The sequence below is a fragment of the Heterodontus francisci genome, chromosome 23, assembly GCF_036365525.1.
Source record: "Heterodontus francisci isolate sHetFra1 chromosome 23, sHetFra1.hap1, whole genome shotgun sequence".
Taxonomy (NCBI): Eukaryota; Metazoa; Chordata; class Chondrichthyes; order Heterodontiformes; family Heterodontidae; genus Heterodontus; species Heterodontus francisci.
Genome location: NC_090393.1, coordinates 14,158,842 through 14,175,221, shown reverse-complemented (window position 1 = coordinate 14,175,221; position 16,380 = coordinate 14,158,842). Strand labels below are relative to the sequence as shown.

General features: G+C 44.1%; 1 protein-coding gene across 2 annotated transcripts in view; it reads right to left on the bottom strand.

Moving 5' to 3' along the window:
* The window catches only part of lrrc74b (leucine rich repeat containing 74B), a 56,956-nt gene that overhangs the window by 14,096 nt on the left and 26,480 nt on the right, over window positions 1–16,380 (bottom strand). For both annotated transcript variants that reach the window (XM_068054697.1, XM_068054698.1), the window contains 3 exons: window positions 14,233–14,342; window positions 11,895–12,010; window positions 5,002–5,080 (listed from right to left, as the gene is read on the bottom strand). In XM_068054697.1, the coding sequence (XP_067910798.1) occupies window positions 5,002–5,080; window positions 11,895–12,010; window positions 14,233–14,342 (305 nt within the window). The remainder of the gene's footprint in view (window positions 1–5,001; window positions 5,081–11,894; window positions 12,011–14,232; window positions 14,343–16,380) is intronic.

Genomic DNA, 16,380 nt, shown 5'->3' with positions numbered 1-16,380 from the left:
ACATCTTCAGGCAAAGATGATCTTCCTCGACCTCCTCCCGAGGACGCCATCATATCAGATGCTAGTCTTCAGTCAATTCGATTCACTCTTGTCTGATATCAAGAAACGGCGGAGTACACTGGACACAGCAAACCTTCAGGCCCCAACAACATACCAGTTGTAGCGTTAAAGACTGTGCTCCAGAACTAGCTGCGCCTCCACCCAAGCTGTTCCAGCACAGCTATGACACTGACATTGACCCGACAATCTAGATGGCTGCTTCTGTGCCAAAGCTCAAGAAGCTTGAGACCATCCATGACAAAGCAGTCTACTTAATCAGCAGCCCATCCACCACCTTAGACATTCACTCCCTCAACCACCAGTGCACCATGACTACAGTGTGTACTATCCTCAAAATGCACTGCAGTAATTCGCCAAGGTTTCTTCAACAGCACCTTCCAAACCCATGACCTCCATCACCTAGAGGGACAAGACGTGCAGCTGCATGGAACACCATTGCCTCCAGTGATTGCTGGGACAATATCCTGGAACTCCCGACCCAAGAGCATTGTGGGAGTGCCTTCACCACATGGATTGCAGCAGTTCAAGAAGGCGGCCCACCACCACCTTTAAAGAAAAATGGGAATGCACAATAAATGCTGGCCTTACTAGCGCTGCCCATATCCCAGAAATTAAATTTTTTTAAAAATCCACTTTTGGAGTGTAGATACCAAGGGTACTGGATAGAAATTGGGAATGGGAATACTGGCTAATTTTTTTTTTGTTCCTAATCTTGGGTAATATCGATGTGACTGCTGAGATCAACTAACTGAGCACAGACTAGAACCTTCAGGTCAATATATTAGCCTAGTTATTTGATAGCATTCTCATCTTGGTCAGAAAGTGTGAGTTCAAGCTGTTGAGTACATATTCCATGCTGATACTTTAGTACAGTACTGAAGAAGTGCTGCACTATCAAAGACACTGCTTTTTAAGATGAGCTATTTGTTAAGCCAATGTGTTTTGTTAAATTATAATTTTCTTTGGTTCACTGACTGGAGATCTGAATTTATATTTTTTTGAAGAAATTTTAAATGAACATTTTAAAAAGGGATAACTGCTGGCAGCTTATGATCACATAGTCTGCTACATTGTAACGTACATTGTAAAGGACTGTGAGGAGGGAGACAAAATGTCTGTGTATTTCCCAGCAAGAACCAAGACTCTGGAAGTTTAAAGGAACTACATGTTTTTTTTTCAGCAAGTAGAGAAATATTGCTCACTGCTATCATTGAATCACCGAGTGACTGTCATGTGATAAGCCCCTCCCATCTGTGGTTTTAACCTGGTGGTTTTCTCAACAGCAGAGAAGCTACTGAACTCTGACATGAGCAGACCCTAAGTAAGGGTCACTCTCTCTCTCTCCATTCCAGTTTGAAAGCTTTCAACTCCTGCTTGTTGACTGAACACCTTTGCATACTCCAGCTACAACCAGAAATACCGTGGGAGGAAATCATCCTCATCACTATCTCCAAGAAACCCACTGAACCAGTCATCTACCCCTTCAAACTAAGAGCCTCAGGACCACTGAATTCAGCTAGAAGCCAGCGAATCACCAAACTTCACAGACTGTATTCCTTTTTATTTTTATGGACTCTAATTCAACCAATCTACCGTTCCCCATTCTGTAACCTCATTGTGTGTGTGTAAACATCTAGTGTGCGTGTGTGAATGAAAGGTGGCGCATTGTTTATTATTTTAATAGTTCTGTTTAGGTACAATAAAGTTAACCTCGTTCTTCGTTAACTTAAGAAAACCTGTCCGATTGGTTCTTGTTATGATCAGAGCAAGAACCAAACACCTACTGAATTGGCCAGTACATCCACTCTAAGAAAGAATTAAACCTGTCAAACAAGGAGAGGGAAAAGAGGGAAGCCCTTCGACCCGTCCTCACTTGACCGTAATAAAATAAGCGGAGGCCCATTCTGCCTGCTAAAATAGACATAGAAGATCCCACGGCCTTACTCGAAGAGCAGGGGAATTCTTCCAGTGTCCTGGCGAACATTTGTCCCTCAATCAACATCACTGAAACAGAGTGGACCAGAATTAACTGTCAAAATAATTGTGAGGCACTCACTCTTATTTATGCGCAAATCACACCGCAACCTCAGGAGGGCAGATGCATAGTTAAACCCGAAAAAGACATCTCGCTGTGATTCACTATGCAAATACCATGAATGGTGTAAGGTTCTTGCACTTGCACTGTAGATGCGAACTTAAATTTGTCATAGTAAGTTAAGGTTTGTCCATTTTTGTCTAAGCCTCCTTTTTAACCGTGATAAATCGTAATTACTGCCAAACGTCTCTGGTATTGAAAATTATTACAAGTGCACAGTATCGTTGGGCGGCGCAGTGGTTAGCACCGCAGCCTCACAGCTCCAGCAACCTGGGTTCGGTTCTAGGTACTGCCTTGTGCCGAGTTTGCAAGTTCTCCCTATGACCATGTGGGTTTCCGCCGGGTGCTCCGGTTTCCTCCCACAGCCAAAGACTTGCAGGTTGATAGGTAAATTGGCCATTGTAAATTGCTCCTACTGTAGGTAGGTGGTTGGAGAATGGTGGGGATTTGGTAGGGAATATGGGATTAATGTAGAATTAGTATAAATGGGTGGTTGTTGGTTGGCACAGACTTGGTGGGCCGAAGGGCCTGTTTCAGTGCTGTATCACTCTATGACTCTATCATTTTCTCAGCATTAAATTGTTAGAGATTTATAAAAAATTAAATTACTTTTTGAAAAACTTTTCTGTTCTCTCTTGCTTAATCTCATCTTTCTTTCCCTCTTTTTATTTTGCTTTCTATACCTGATTTGGCATTGATTAAATAGTCCAACTTACACTTCCTTGTTCAGACTTTGCTGTTCAAATTCTTACTGGTTAAGGAGATTTGCTGTTGCATTTCCTGTTCACACACATCCTGGTGCCCTGTAGAGGGTGCCATATCATTTTCATCTCCCCTTCCGGTGCAAAGTCTTGCGGAAGTCAAATGTGCAGGGAACGTCAAATGAATAGCAGGCACTAGTTATCGATCATCTATCTTACTGCTGTTTGTACTGAAAACTGAAATATTTGGGGTGGTGCCATAGTCAATTATGATATAATGTTATTCGCTGCTGGAAGTGTATTAATAGAAGTTTTTTTTAAGCCAGGAATTTTTTTAAAAAATAGTTTTGTTATCCTGAAATTAATGCAAAAAAATTCCACAAATCGGGTAAGATCTTTCTGCCGCCAATGATACCAGTTACTGCACGTCAGTAAAGCACCAAGACATTGAGAGGAAAAGCACCATGCAAATTAAGTATAGAGTATTAACAATATTGTATCTGCACATTTATAATATATATTTGCAGTGAGCCTCTAACATTGCAACTATGACACCAGAAACCAAGGGGACGATTAAGAAAAAGCTCAGCTGCTGCAATAGTTACCCCCTTTTCTCTACCCAACACATTAATTCCCTACCATTGTTTTCAAATCCCTCCATGGCCTCGCCCCTCCCTATCTCTAACAACCCTTGGATATTGAAACTCCAATTTTGGCATCTTGCGCATCCCCGATTTTAATGACTCCACCATTGGCAACTGTGCCTTCAGCTGCTGAGGCTCTAATCACTGAAAATTTCTTCCCTAAACCTTTCTGCCTCTCTACTCCTCTCATTCTTTAAGATGCTCCTTAACACCTATCTCTTCAACCAAACTTTTGGTCATCTGCTTGAATATCTCTTTAAGTGGCTCAGTGCCAAATTTTGTTTGATAACGCTCCTGTAAAGTGCCTTTGGACATTTTACGTTGTTAAAGGTGCTACATAAATTAAAGTTGTTGTTTTACCTACTTTGTTTGGCCGCTGCTCTGCACCCTGGCACCTATTGAGACAGGCTTAAATTACTTCACATATAGATTCCTTCTCTAACCGACCCTCTGAAATCCACATAGTGTCAGTATCTGAGCTGGTACTTGCAAGAGTCAATCAAGTGACGGTGTATCTTTTGCAACACTGCACTCCTCTTCAACTGGCTGTAGGGCATTGATATTCTCGGGAGTCAAAGTGAAAGAAAAGGATCAGGGTCAGCTTGTGATGTAAAAGGAGAACAAAGAGAAAGGTGTGGGTATTGAAAGCATCTGCAGTTCATCATGCAGAGTTTATGGGGTGTGGGAGTTACGACAAGAGACAAAGAGGATTTGGTATAAAAAAAAACCCTGCACGGTTTATCCTTCAGCATTGCCTGTAGTCACGGCCTCCACTCTGCCTCTTACTATTTTTGGCAGGATGCTGTCTACAAAGGGGAAAGGAGTGCAGATGCGCTCTTCCTCCTCTGATGTCAGCCAGTTGCCTGCTGCTGTGTGCAAGAAAGTAGAAGTGTGCTAGTCAGAGACTTGTGGAATATTTGGAGAATGTTGCTGACATGGTGGATTAGCTGACTGTGTAAGATGTGAGTTATGAGTAACTGAAGTTCATAATCGTGCTGAGTATGAGTGGATGAGGAGAAAAGAGTGTTTAGTGAAGTGGGGTGCACTGATTGCAGTATGATGCAGGGTAGTGGGAGAGGGGAGTGCTTTGAGTTTTGTAACTAATGTGGCTTTGAGGGATGCAGCTCTGATGAGAAAGTATTTCAGTAGTATTCCTAGTTTAAGAACCATTTCAAATTATTGATTTTTTTCTCCTGCATTGCAGCAATGTTCTTGGGACAAGAAGTGTCAAGCAAAGGCCTTCCGCTGCCTACTCAACAGATGTCTGGAGAGTTTCTTATCCCACTTAGGGGGAAACAGAATGTCCCTCCTTCTGTCCAAAATTTGCAGTCAGGTCTCCAGTACAGGACCGGACAGCTTTGATGCCCACTCCCTCCCTTTATCTGTCATTTATAGGCAGAGATTTGTTGAAACTATAATTAATTATTTGATGCAATGGTTGGAATAGCTCATTTACAATAAGCCATTTGATAAGTGTATACCTGTTTGGTACTATACTTACATTAAGCACAATTAGACCAGTATTGCTTCTCAGTCCTATGGATAACCACACTGCTCCTTCTGGAGAAATATGATTATTACTGTAAGAACAAAACAAAATAAAAATCACAAAACTTTAGAATCTCAAATTCACATATTGATCAGTGGTTGGATATCTATACAATATGGTATATTTTATTGGACCAAACTAGAATTAAGCATGTTGATTATGGTTTCTTATTTTACCTTTTACAAATTATCTCACTTGGGAGCATTGTTGCCTGAGTTACACAGTTATGAGTTCAAACCCCACTCTGGGGTTTGAGTACAAAATACAGGCTGACAGTTCAGTACAGTTTTGAGGGAATGGTGCATTTCCAGAAGGGCGCTTCTTTGAGATGGCACCTGCCTGTTGTTTTGGGGTTTGCTAAAAATCCCATTGGAATGAATAGGAATGACTTCTCCTGGTGTGTAAGACAATATTCTCCTTAAACCAACATCATCAAAACAGTTTAACTAGTCATTCATCTCTGTCCTGTTTGTGGATTTATGCTACGGGCAAAATTACTGCCCCACTTGCCCATATAATAGTTACTGCTTTCCAAAGAAATTCACTGTATGTGTAGCACTTCAAAAGAGGTGATAAGATGCTATATAAAAGTAAATACATTTTCTTACAAAAACATTGTCTTTAGTCTAGTCACAATTATGCATGTACAATAATCTAGATTAAAAAAACTTCTCGGCATTTTCCAGTAATCATCAATAGTCATACAGTCATAGAGTTATACAGCACAGAAACAGGCCCTTCGGCCCATTGTATCCATGCCGGCCATCAAGCACCTATCTATTCTAATCCCATTTTCCAGCACTTGGCCCGTAGCCTTGTATGCTGTGGCATTTCAAGTGCTCATCTAAATACTTCTTAAATGTTGTGAGGGTTCCTGCCTCTACCACCCCTTCAGGCAGTGTGTTCCAGATTCCAACCACCCTCTGGGTGAAATTTTTTTCCCCTCAAATCTGCTCTAAACCTCCTGCCCCTTACCATAAATCTATGCCCCCTGGTTATTGACACCTCCACTAAGGGAAAAAGTTTCTTTCTATTTACCCCATCTATGCCCCTCAAAAAAACATAGAAAATAGGAGCAGGAGTAGGTCATTTGGCCCTTCGAGCCTGCTCCCCCATTCATTATGATCATGGCTGATCATCCAACTCAGTAACCTGTTCCTGCTTTCCCCCCATATCCTTTGACCCCTTTCGCCCCAAGAGCTATATCTAACTCCTTCTTGAAAACATACAATGTTTTGGCTTCAACTGCTTTCTGTGGTAGCAAATTCCCCAAGCTCACCACTCTCTGGGGGAAGAAATTTCTCCTCATCTCAGTTCTGAAAGGTTTACCCCGTATTCCCCCGTATTAGACTATGACCCCTGGTTCTGGACTCCCCCACCATTGGGAACATTCTTCCTGCATCTACCCTGTCAAGTGCTGTTAGAATTTTATAGGTTTCTGAGATCCCCCCTCACTCTGCTGAACTCCAGCGAATATAATCCTAACCGACTCAATCTCTCCTCATATGTCAGTCCTGCAATCCCAGGAATCAGTCTGGTAAACCTTCGCTGCACTCCCTCTATAACAAGAACATCCTTCCTCAGATAAGGAGACCAAAACTGCACACAATATTCCAGGTGTGGCCTCACCAAGGCCCTGTATAATTGCAGTAAGACATCCCTCCTCCTGTACTCATAATTTTGTATACCTCAATCAGGTTCCCCCTCAGCCTTTTCTGCTCCAAGGAAAAACAACTCTAGCCTATCCAGTCTCTCTTCATATCTGAAATGCTCCAGCCCAGGCAACATCCTGGTGAATCTCCTCTGCACCCTCTCCAGTGCAATCACATTCTTCCTATAGTGTGGCGACCAGAACTGTACACAGTACTCCAGCTGTGGCCTAACTAGCATTTTATCCAGTTCCATCGTAACCTCTCTGCTCTTATATTCTATGCCTCGGCTAATAAAGGCAAGTATCCCATATGCCTTCCTAACCACCTTATCTACCTGTGCTGCTGCCTTCAGTGATCTGTGGACAAGTATATCGAGGTCCCTCTGACCCTCTGTACTTCCTAGGGTCCTACCACCCACTGTATATTCCCTTGCCTTGTTAGTCCTCCCAAAATGCATCACCTCACACTTCTCAGGATTAAATTCCATTTGCCATTGATCTGCCCATCTTACCAGTCCATCTATATCATCCTGTAATTTAAGGCTTTCCTCCTCACTATTTATGACACCACCAATTTTAGTGTCATCTGTGAACTTACTGATCATACCTCCGATATTCAAGTCTAAATCATTAAGGCACATTACAAACTGCAAGGGTCCCAGCACTGATCTCTGCGGTACACCACTGGTCACAGGCTTCCAATCGCAAAAACAACCCTCGACCATCACCCTCTACCTCCTGCCACTCAGCCAATTTTGGATCTAATTTGCCAAATTGCTCTGGATCCCACGGGCTCTTACCTTCTTAACCAATCTCCCATGTGGGACCTTATCAAAAGCCTTATTGAAGTCCACGTAGACTACACCACTGCTTCACCCTCTACACATCTACTCACCTCCTCGAAAAATTCAATCAAGTTTGTTGGACATGATCTCCCCCTGACAAAGCCATTCTGACTATCCTGGATTAATCCCAGCCTCTCCAAGTGGAGATTAATCCTGTCCCTCAGAGCTTTTTCCAAGAGTTTCCCTACCACTGATGTTAGACTCACCGGCCTATAAATTACCTGGTCTATCCCTGCTACACTTCTTGAATAATGGTACCATATTCGCTGTCCTCCAGTCCTCTGGCACCTCTCCAGTGGCCAGAGAGGATTTGAAAATTTGCATCAGAGCCCCTGCCTCCCTTGCCTCACATAGCAGCCTGGGATACATCTCATCTTGGCCTGGGGATTTATCCACTTTTAAGCAAGCTAAAACTGCTAATGTCTCCTCCCTTTCAATGCTAATTTGTTCGAGTATATCACAATCCCCCTCCCTGATTTTTATTTATTGATTTTATTTAGAGATACAGCACTGAAACAGGCCCTTCGGCTCACCGAGTCTGTGCCGACCAACAACCACCCATTTATACTAACCCTACAGTAATCCCACATTCCTGACCACCTACCTACACTAGGGGCAATTTACAATGGCCAATTTACCTATCACCTGCAAGTCTTTGGCTGTGGGAGGAAACCGGAGCACCCGGCAAAAACCCACGCAGTCACAGGGAGAACTTGCAAACTCTGCACAGGCAGTACCCAGAATCGAACCCGGGTCCTTGGAGCTGTGAGGCTGCAGTGCTAACCACTGCGCCACTGTGCCGCCCCAACTGCAACTGTTTTATGGCATCCAGGGTTATTTCATTTGAATAATAAGGAATGAAGCGCTCCTAGTTTCCTCCTTTGTTCTTCTGCAAATTAAATTTTAAAATTCAGTATTTTAATATTTCACAGCAGGAGGGGCGATGGTGGTGTAGTAGTAATGTTGCTCGACTAGCAATCCAGAGGCCCAGACTAATGCTCTGGGAAACAGGTTCAAATCCCACCACCATTAATTAAATTCAATTAATAAATCTGTAATTTAAAAAAAGCTAGCCATTAGTAATGGCAACCATGAAACTATCAGTGATTGTCATAAAAACCCATCTGGTTCACTAATATCCTTTAGGGAAGGAAAACATACCTGGTCTGGTCTATATGTGACTCCAGACCCACAGCAATATGGTTAACTCTTAAATGCCCTCTGAAATGGCCTAGCAAGCCACGACCAAACCGCTAGAGAAAATTCTAAAAGGAATGAAACTGAACTGACCACCTGACATTGACCGAGGCACCGAAAACGACACAACAGGCCCTGTCGACCCTGCAAAGACCTCCTTACTAGCATTTGGGGATTTGTGCCAAAAGAGAGTGGTGAGCCTGTGGAATTCACTACCACAGAAAGCAGTTGAGGCCAAAACATTGTATGTTTTCAAGGTGGTGTTAGATATAGCTCTTGGGTCTAAAGGGATCAAAGGGTATGGGGCAAAACCATTAACAGGCTACTGAGTTGGATGATCAGCCATGATCATAATGAATGGCGGAGCAGGCTCAAAGGGCCGAATGGCCTACTCCTGCTCCTATTTTCTATGTTGCTATGTTTCTAAAATTGAGAGAACTGTCCCACAGACGAGTGAAGCAACAGTCTGATATAGTTGTACACACAGATTCATACCTTACAGACAACGTCCCAGACACAACCATCACCCACCCTGGGTATGTCCTATCCCACCGACAGGACAGATCCACCAGAGGTGGCAACACAGTGGTATACAGTCGGGAATGAGTTGCCCTGACAGTCCTCAACATTGACTCTGGGTCCCATGAAGTCTCATGGCATCAGGTCAAAAACATGGGCTTGGCAACCTCCTGCTGATTACCAACTACAGCCCTCTCTCAGCTGACCAAGCAGTATTCCTCCATGTTGAACACTTGGAAGACGCAAGGGTGGCAAGGGCACAGAATGTACTGTGGGTGGGGGAACTTCAATGTCCATCACCAAAAGTGGCTTGGTAGCACCACTACTGACTGAGCAGGCTGAGTCCTAAAGGACATAGCTGCTAGACTGGGTATGCGGCAGCTGGTGAGGGAGCCAACAAGAGGGAAAAACCTACTATATCTTATCATCACCAATCTGCGTGTTGCAGATGCATCTGTCCATGAGAGTATTGGTAGGAATGACCACCGCACAGTCCTTTTGGAGACAAAATCTCAACTTCACATTGAGGATACCCTCCATTGTGTTGCGTGGCGATACCATTGTGCTAAATGGAATAGATTTCGAACAGATCTAGCAAAACTGGGCATCCATGAGGCGCTGTGGGCCAACAGCAACAGCAGAATTGTACTCAACCACAATCTGTAACCTCATGGCCCGGCATTTCCCTTAGTCTACCATTACCATCAAGCCATGGGGATCAACCCTGGTTCAACGAAGAGTGCAGGAGAGCATGCCAGGAGCAGCACCAGGCATACCTAAAAATGAGGGGTCAACCTGGTGAAGCTACAACAGCAGAAGCGGCATGCAACAGACAGAGCTAAGCAATCCCAAAACCAACAGATCAGATCTAAGCTCTGCAGCCCTGCCACATCCAGTTGTGAATGGTGGTGGACAATCAAACAACTAACTGGAGGAGGAGGCTCCACAAATATCCCGATCCTCAATGATGGAGCAGCCCAGTGCAACAGTGCAAAAGACAAGGCTGAAACATTTGTAACCATCTTCACCTAGAAGTGGCAAGTGGATGATCCATCTTAGCCTCTTCCTGAGGTACTCAGCATCACAGATGCCATTCTTCAGCCAATTCGGTTCATTCCACGTGATATCAAGAAATGGCGGAAGGCACTGAATACTGCAAAGGCTATGGGCCCTGACAACATTCCGGCAGCAGCACTGAAGACTGGTGTGCCCCTCACCAAGCTGTTCCAGTACAGCTACAACACTGGCATCTACCGACAATGTGGAAAATTGCCCAGCTATGTCCTGTACACAAAAAGCAGGACAAACCAACCCAGCCGATTACTGTGCCATCAGTCTACTCTAAGTCAGCAAAGTGATGGAAGCTGTCGTCGACAGTGCTATCAAGTGGCACTTACTCAGCAATAACTTTCTCAGTGATGCTCAGTTTGGGTTCCACCAGGGCCACTCAGCTCCTGACCTCATTACGACCTTGGTCCAAACATGGACATAAAAAAGAGCTGAACTCCAGAGGTGAGGTGAGAGCCCTTGACATCAAGGCAGCATTTGACGAAATGTGGCATCAAGGAGCCCTAGCAAAACTGGAGTCAATGGGAATCAGGGGGAAAACGCCCCACTGGTCGGAGTCATACCTGGCACATAGGAAGATGGTTGTGGTTTTTGGAGGTCAATCATTTCAGTTCCAGGACATCACTGCAGAAGTTCCTCAGGGTAGTGTCCTAGGCTCAACCATCTTCAGCTGCTTCATCAATGACCTTCCTTCAATCATAAGGTTGGAAGTGGGGACATTTGCTGATGATTACACAATGTTCAGCGCTATTCACGACTCTTCAGATACTGAATCAGTCCGTGTCCATATGCATCAAAATCAGGACAACATCCTGGGGTGGGGGGGAGCTGTTGGGAGGTGGGGAAAATGAAAAATCTATCAGGTTTCCATTCTCAATTGCTATCCAATGCCTCTGCCTGACAGTGCTTGCATATAGATGCTGAGTGAGATCAGTCTTAGCTATGATGTTCCAATGGCTGACAGACCTGCTGACACTCATTTTCTGGGCTCCCGCATGAAGGATGAGGTAACAGAAGGCTCATGAAGCCCAGCATGAATTAGAGTCTTCAGAATAGTGGACCAAAAAAAAAATGCAGGGAGGAACATTTCTTTTAAAAAAATATTAGTAAACTTCCTAGTTTTAATGTCATGCAAATGGAAGAAATATGCCCCCCCCCCCCCCCACTGCCTCCCACTCATTGGCCCTGCAGACTGCTAGTATCATTCATTCTCTTTCCAACATTTAGTTCCTATACAGTCCAGTGAACTGACTTCCTTCCGAGACCTACCTTTTTCCCCAGGCCCAGAGGCTGTCCGTTATTGCAGAGTGCGTTTTCCAGCAGCCCTGAGTTAATGGAATTCACTCTGTGCAAATTACAGTTTTTATTTGAATAAAACTATTGCTCTTTCGGAGAGCCGGTGCAGATAGGATGGGCCAAATGGCCTCCTTCTGCACTGTAACGATTCTGTGATTCTATTCCAATCAACATGATAGCATGCAATGAAACCACCATATACAAAAACACCTTAAACAATCAGAAAATGGTATTCAATCTGCGAGAAAAGAATGTAGGTGTTGATATACCTGATATTCAGCTGTTCAAGTACATTATTAACTTTAAGAGCGACACCAAGGGCTTTTGCTCCCTCATTACCAAATCCATTATAGGACAAGTTCAGTACTTTCAGATAAACATTATCCTGTGGGAAAGAATATAGAATATACTCAACCGGTTTTCTAACGGCAGGATTTGTAAATCTTGAAAACTTCAGTTTCCAGAACCAGACATCAGATTTAAAAGGCATGTTCATCTCATAGCCCAAAGTAAAACACCATGCATGGAAGGATGAATTTTATATTGGAGACGGGGGCTCTGGCGACAGGCTGGAAAGCAGTGGATGATCCTGCTTCAGCCCTCTATTGGACGCCCGACCAAATGCATCAGCAGGCAAGCTATTAACTGCCTGCTGTCCCAAGAGCTGCTGACCAATCAGAAGGCTGGCGGCTCAGCATGACCAGCAGCGCCACTAGGAGCAGAGGCCACTGCAGTGAAGATGGAGGAAGCTCCAGTGTTAATGTTTAATTATGTAGTTAAAGGTAAATGGTTAATTATGTTAAAAGTAAACAGCTGAAGTGCATTGTTCAATTAAGGATATGAAGCGAATATAAAGCGAGCCTGCTGGACACGAGGGGTTGGGTGAACAGAAGGCAGAGATGTGTAATACTGCACTCTGAATAAACTGGTCAAAGAAAGGATCTGCGTCCAGTTTCATTCTTCACTGTTTGGCTTGGATCCATATAACGTCTGGGGCTAAGATAAGTGGGGGCCATTTAAATGGTTCAATTGGCCTCCCAGCGGACTTCCCATCTGCCACGGTGCCCACCGTGGATAAAATGGCATGGGGGCAGGACAACATGGGAAATGCTGCCCGATGCCACCCCATATCATTTTGTGTGCCCCCCCCACCACTCCACTGGATTTTATCCAGCCCAGAGTGTTGACAATTTAAATGCAGGTTTTAAGAATCAATTCTATTTTTGCATCTTCAAAACTGCAGTTTATGAATAATATTGAGACCAGCAATAGGAAGTTGAAGCCCTTTAAAAGGCTGGTGTTGTAAAGGTTTACCTGTTTTCACATCTAGAAACCATAAAGCATTCCATGAAAGAAAAACATTAAAAAATTTAAATGAAGACTGAAAATTGCAAGAAATAGATAGAGGATCTGGATCGGCGCAGGCTTGGAGGGCCGAAGGGCCTGTTCCTGTGCTGTAATTTTCTTTGTTCTTTGAAATACACAGCATTTACAGTCCATTTTTAATTTTATCTTAACTGCATAAAAATATCATTCTTGGACCCACAACTCACCAGTGGCACTTAAATGGGTTTTGAAGCTAAATTTGGCTTGGGCCTCAGTTCAGCAAGGACTGCCACACCAAACAATCGCACAGCCAACTTTACATCCATTTTGGGAACAATAAAGGTAATTTTGACACTGTGTGACAGGGTAAATTAAGTGATGTGAGTCAGCAGCTTGTTTTACATTTCTCAACTTTTAGCTCAATTTTTATTTTCATTTGAAGTCAATGGTAATATAAATTGGGAGATGTGCAAAATCAGCTGCCGATTCTATACGTTATCACCCTTCACTGACTGTGTGGATAGGCTGAAGACCTTGGGGCTTTGAATTTCCTTGAATTTTCTGTTGCTACACTGCAGTAACAACAGTGGGAGCGTGGTGGAAACTCTGTTTACACTCGCCATTGGGGTTTCCGCTGCACTTTGGGAAAATTTGTGTAAGTACAATGGCAGAAAGTCCGAGGAGAACTGCACTCAGGCCTTTGTCAATGCTGTTGTTTAACTAGTGGCTAAGATGGGTGGCTGTGCCTTTGATTTTCCCCCTTTCTTTGTACAGCAGTGTTGATCTGTCTCCCTCTGCTGCAACATGTTTAAGAGCAAGAACTTACAGGAAATTACAGATGCAAGTTCACATCTAATCACTGTGTGACACAGCATATTGGTGCTCCATGATGCTGTAATATGAACAGTTTAAGAGCTAAAAAGGGCTACTTGACAGTGTAAACCTCATGTTAGTATTGAGGGTTAATGAAAGGAATTGCAGCATGTCTTGACTGCATTAAGCAAAAGAGATAGGCTGGGTATTACCTTTATTTTTGTTGTTTTGACATTCAAAATGGTGTCGTAGCTTCAGAACTTTTGCTGAACAGCTCAAATCTTTTCCAATTAGTTATGGAGGCCATGTTTAATAATGTAGCACCACCCCCTCCCCCGCCCTGTTAAGTTTAATTTAATACCGCAAAATACCATGACGTGCATGTAATATCATGGCGTATAACTATAATTTGGTTCTTTACTCCACTGCAAACAGCCACAGGAATCCCCATAGCCTTTCAGTACTCACGCTGAGGCCTTCTGCTATTGCTATACATCCCTTGCCACGTAGACAATTCCAGCTTAGGTCCAGTTCCTCGAGCCCAGAATTTTCTGCTAGAGAATTTCCAAGGTCTTCGCCTTTAGAAAGTAACAAATAGGTTACTGAAGCCTAAACATCTTAATAAAACGTATTAAACTGTGTGAAACTTGCTAAGTACCAGAGGGCAGGCAGCACTCAAGGAAGTGAGAAAATTGGAGAAGATGGGAAAATTATGCAAACGCTCTGGGCTGGATTTAATTCCCCCCCATCCCACCCCTGTCCCTGGAGACAGGCTAGGAATCTTCAGGGTGTAGAGGGCCCATTGCCTTCCCGTTGTACTGCGATTAAATCAGGAGTGGGAAAGGCCGAATACAGCCTTCCTGCCCAGAGACCAATTCAGGCCCTCAAGTGGCCTATTATTAGCCATTTAAGGGCCTCTTCCCGCCGCTGCTGGAATTAAGCCAGCGGCAGGGGGACCACGCACGCACGCACACAGAGGTCGCCCAGGAGGGCTCCCGCCACAAAACTACTCACCTCCCGTAGTACCACTCCTCTCATCGCCCACCCTTCACTCCCACCCCCCATCACCAAGCCTGCTAAAATTGCCCCAATGACCCTGCTTCGTTTACCTTCTCTCTCTGGGTTTCCAGCACTGGGCCTGCTCCCAGGCCTCCAGTAGTATGGCAGTGGTCACTGCTTCCGGGGGCACTGCTGTTACTACTGAGATGCTAGCCCTCTGATTGGCCGGCAGCTCTTGGAGGTGAAATCCCTGTCTTTACAGGGACTGGGATCCTGGGGCTAGGTACTTGAGTGCCTGAGCGCCGTTGAATCGCGCCAGGGGGTGGTGGTGGGGGAGGGGGGGAGGTGCGCAGAAAGGCTGTGGCTGGGTTCCCTTCACCTTTTCAGCCCGGCGTCGGGAGCCCCACAGTTGCGATTAAATCCAGCCCAGAAAGTCACACATTTACCAGTGAGATATTTGTGTGGTCAACGTTTACAAATATACAAAAAAAATGATGAGCAGGACAAGACCCTCTGGTTCAGCTGACCTGTGGCACACAATTGTGTATCACAATATTATAGAATAGTACAACACAGAAGGAGGGCATTCGGCCCATTGAATATTCGCCAGCGCTTTTGGAGAGACATCCAGTTAGTCTTACTGCCCCGCTCTTTCCCCTTGTTCCTACAAATTTTTCTCCTTCAAATATTTATCCAATTCCCTTTTGAAAGCTCCTACTGAATCTGTTTCCACCATGCCATCAGGCAATGCACTGCAAATCCTCGCCACTTGTGTACAATCAAGGCTTTTAAAAGAGAATTGGATAATTATCAGAGGAGAAAAAATTTGCAAGGCTATGGGGAAAAGGCAGGTGAGTGGGACTAGATGAGTTGCTCTTGCAGAGAGCCAGCAAAGACACGACAGGTTGAATGGTCTCCTTTTGTACTGTAACCATTCTACGTTGGCCCTGATTCTTTTGCCAGTCACCTTAAATCTGTGCCTTCTGGTTATTGACCCTTTAGCCATTGGAAACAGTTTCTCCATCTACACCCTTCATGATTTTAAACATCTCTATCAAATCTCCTCTTAGCTCAGGATCCCACAAGTTTTATTAACTATGTTGTTAATCTGTCCTGCCACCTTCAAAGGCTTGTGAACAAACACCTCCAGGTCTCTCTGCTCTGACACCCCTTCAACATTCTACCATTTATTGTATTGTCTCTTCTCATTCTGCTGACCAAAATGCACTGCCTCACACTTTTCTGTGCTGAATTTCATCTGCCATGAGTCTGCCATTCCACCAGCCTGTCTTTGCCTATTGAAGTCTATTATTATCTTCCTCACGGTTTACTACAATTTCAAGTTTTGTGTCATCTGCAAATTTCAAGATTGTGACTTGTACCATACCAAGTCCAAGTTATTAATTATCAAAAACAGCAGTAATCCTAGTACTAAGCTCTGGGGAATGCCACTTCAGTCCAAAAAAAATAGCAATTCAACACAACTCTGTTCCCTACCCCTTAACCAATTTTGTATCAATGCTGCTACTGCCCCTTTTACCCGATGGGCTTCAATTTTGCTAGCAAGCCTTTTATGTGGTACTGTATCAAATGTCTTTGAAAATCCGTATACACAGC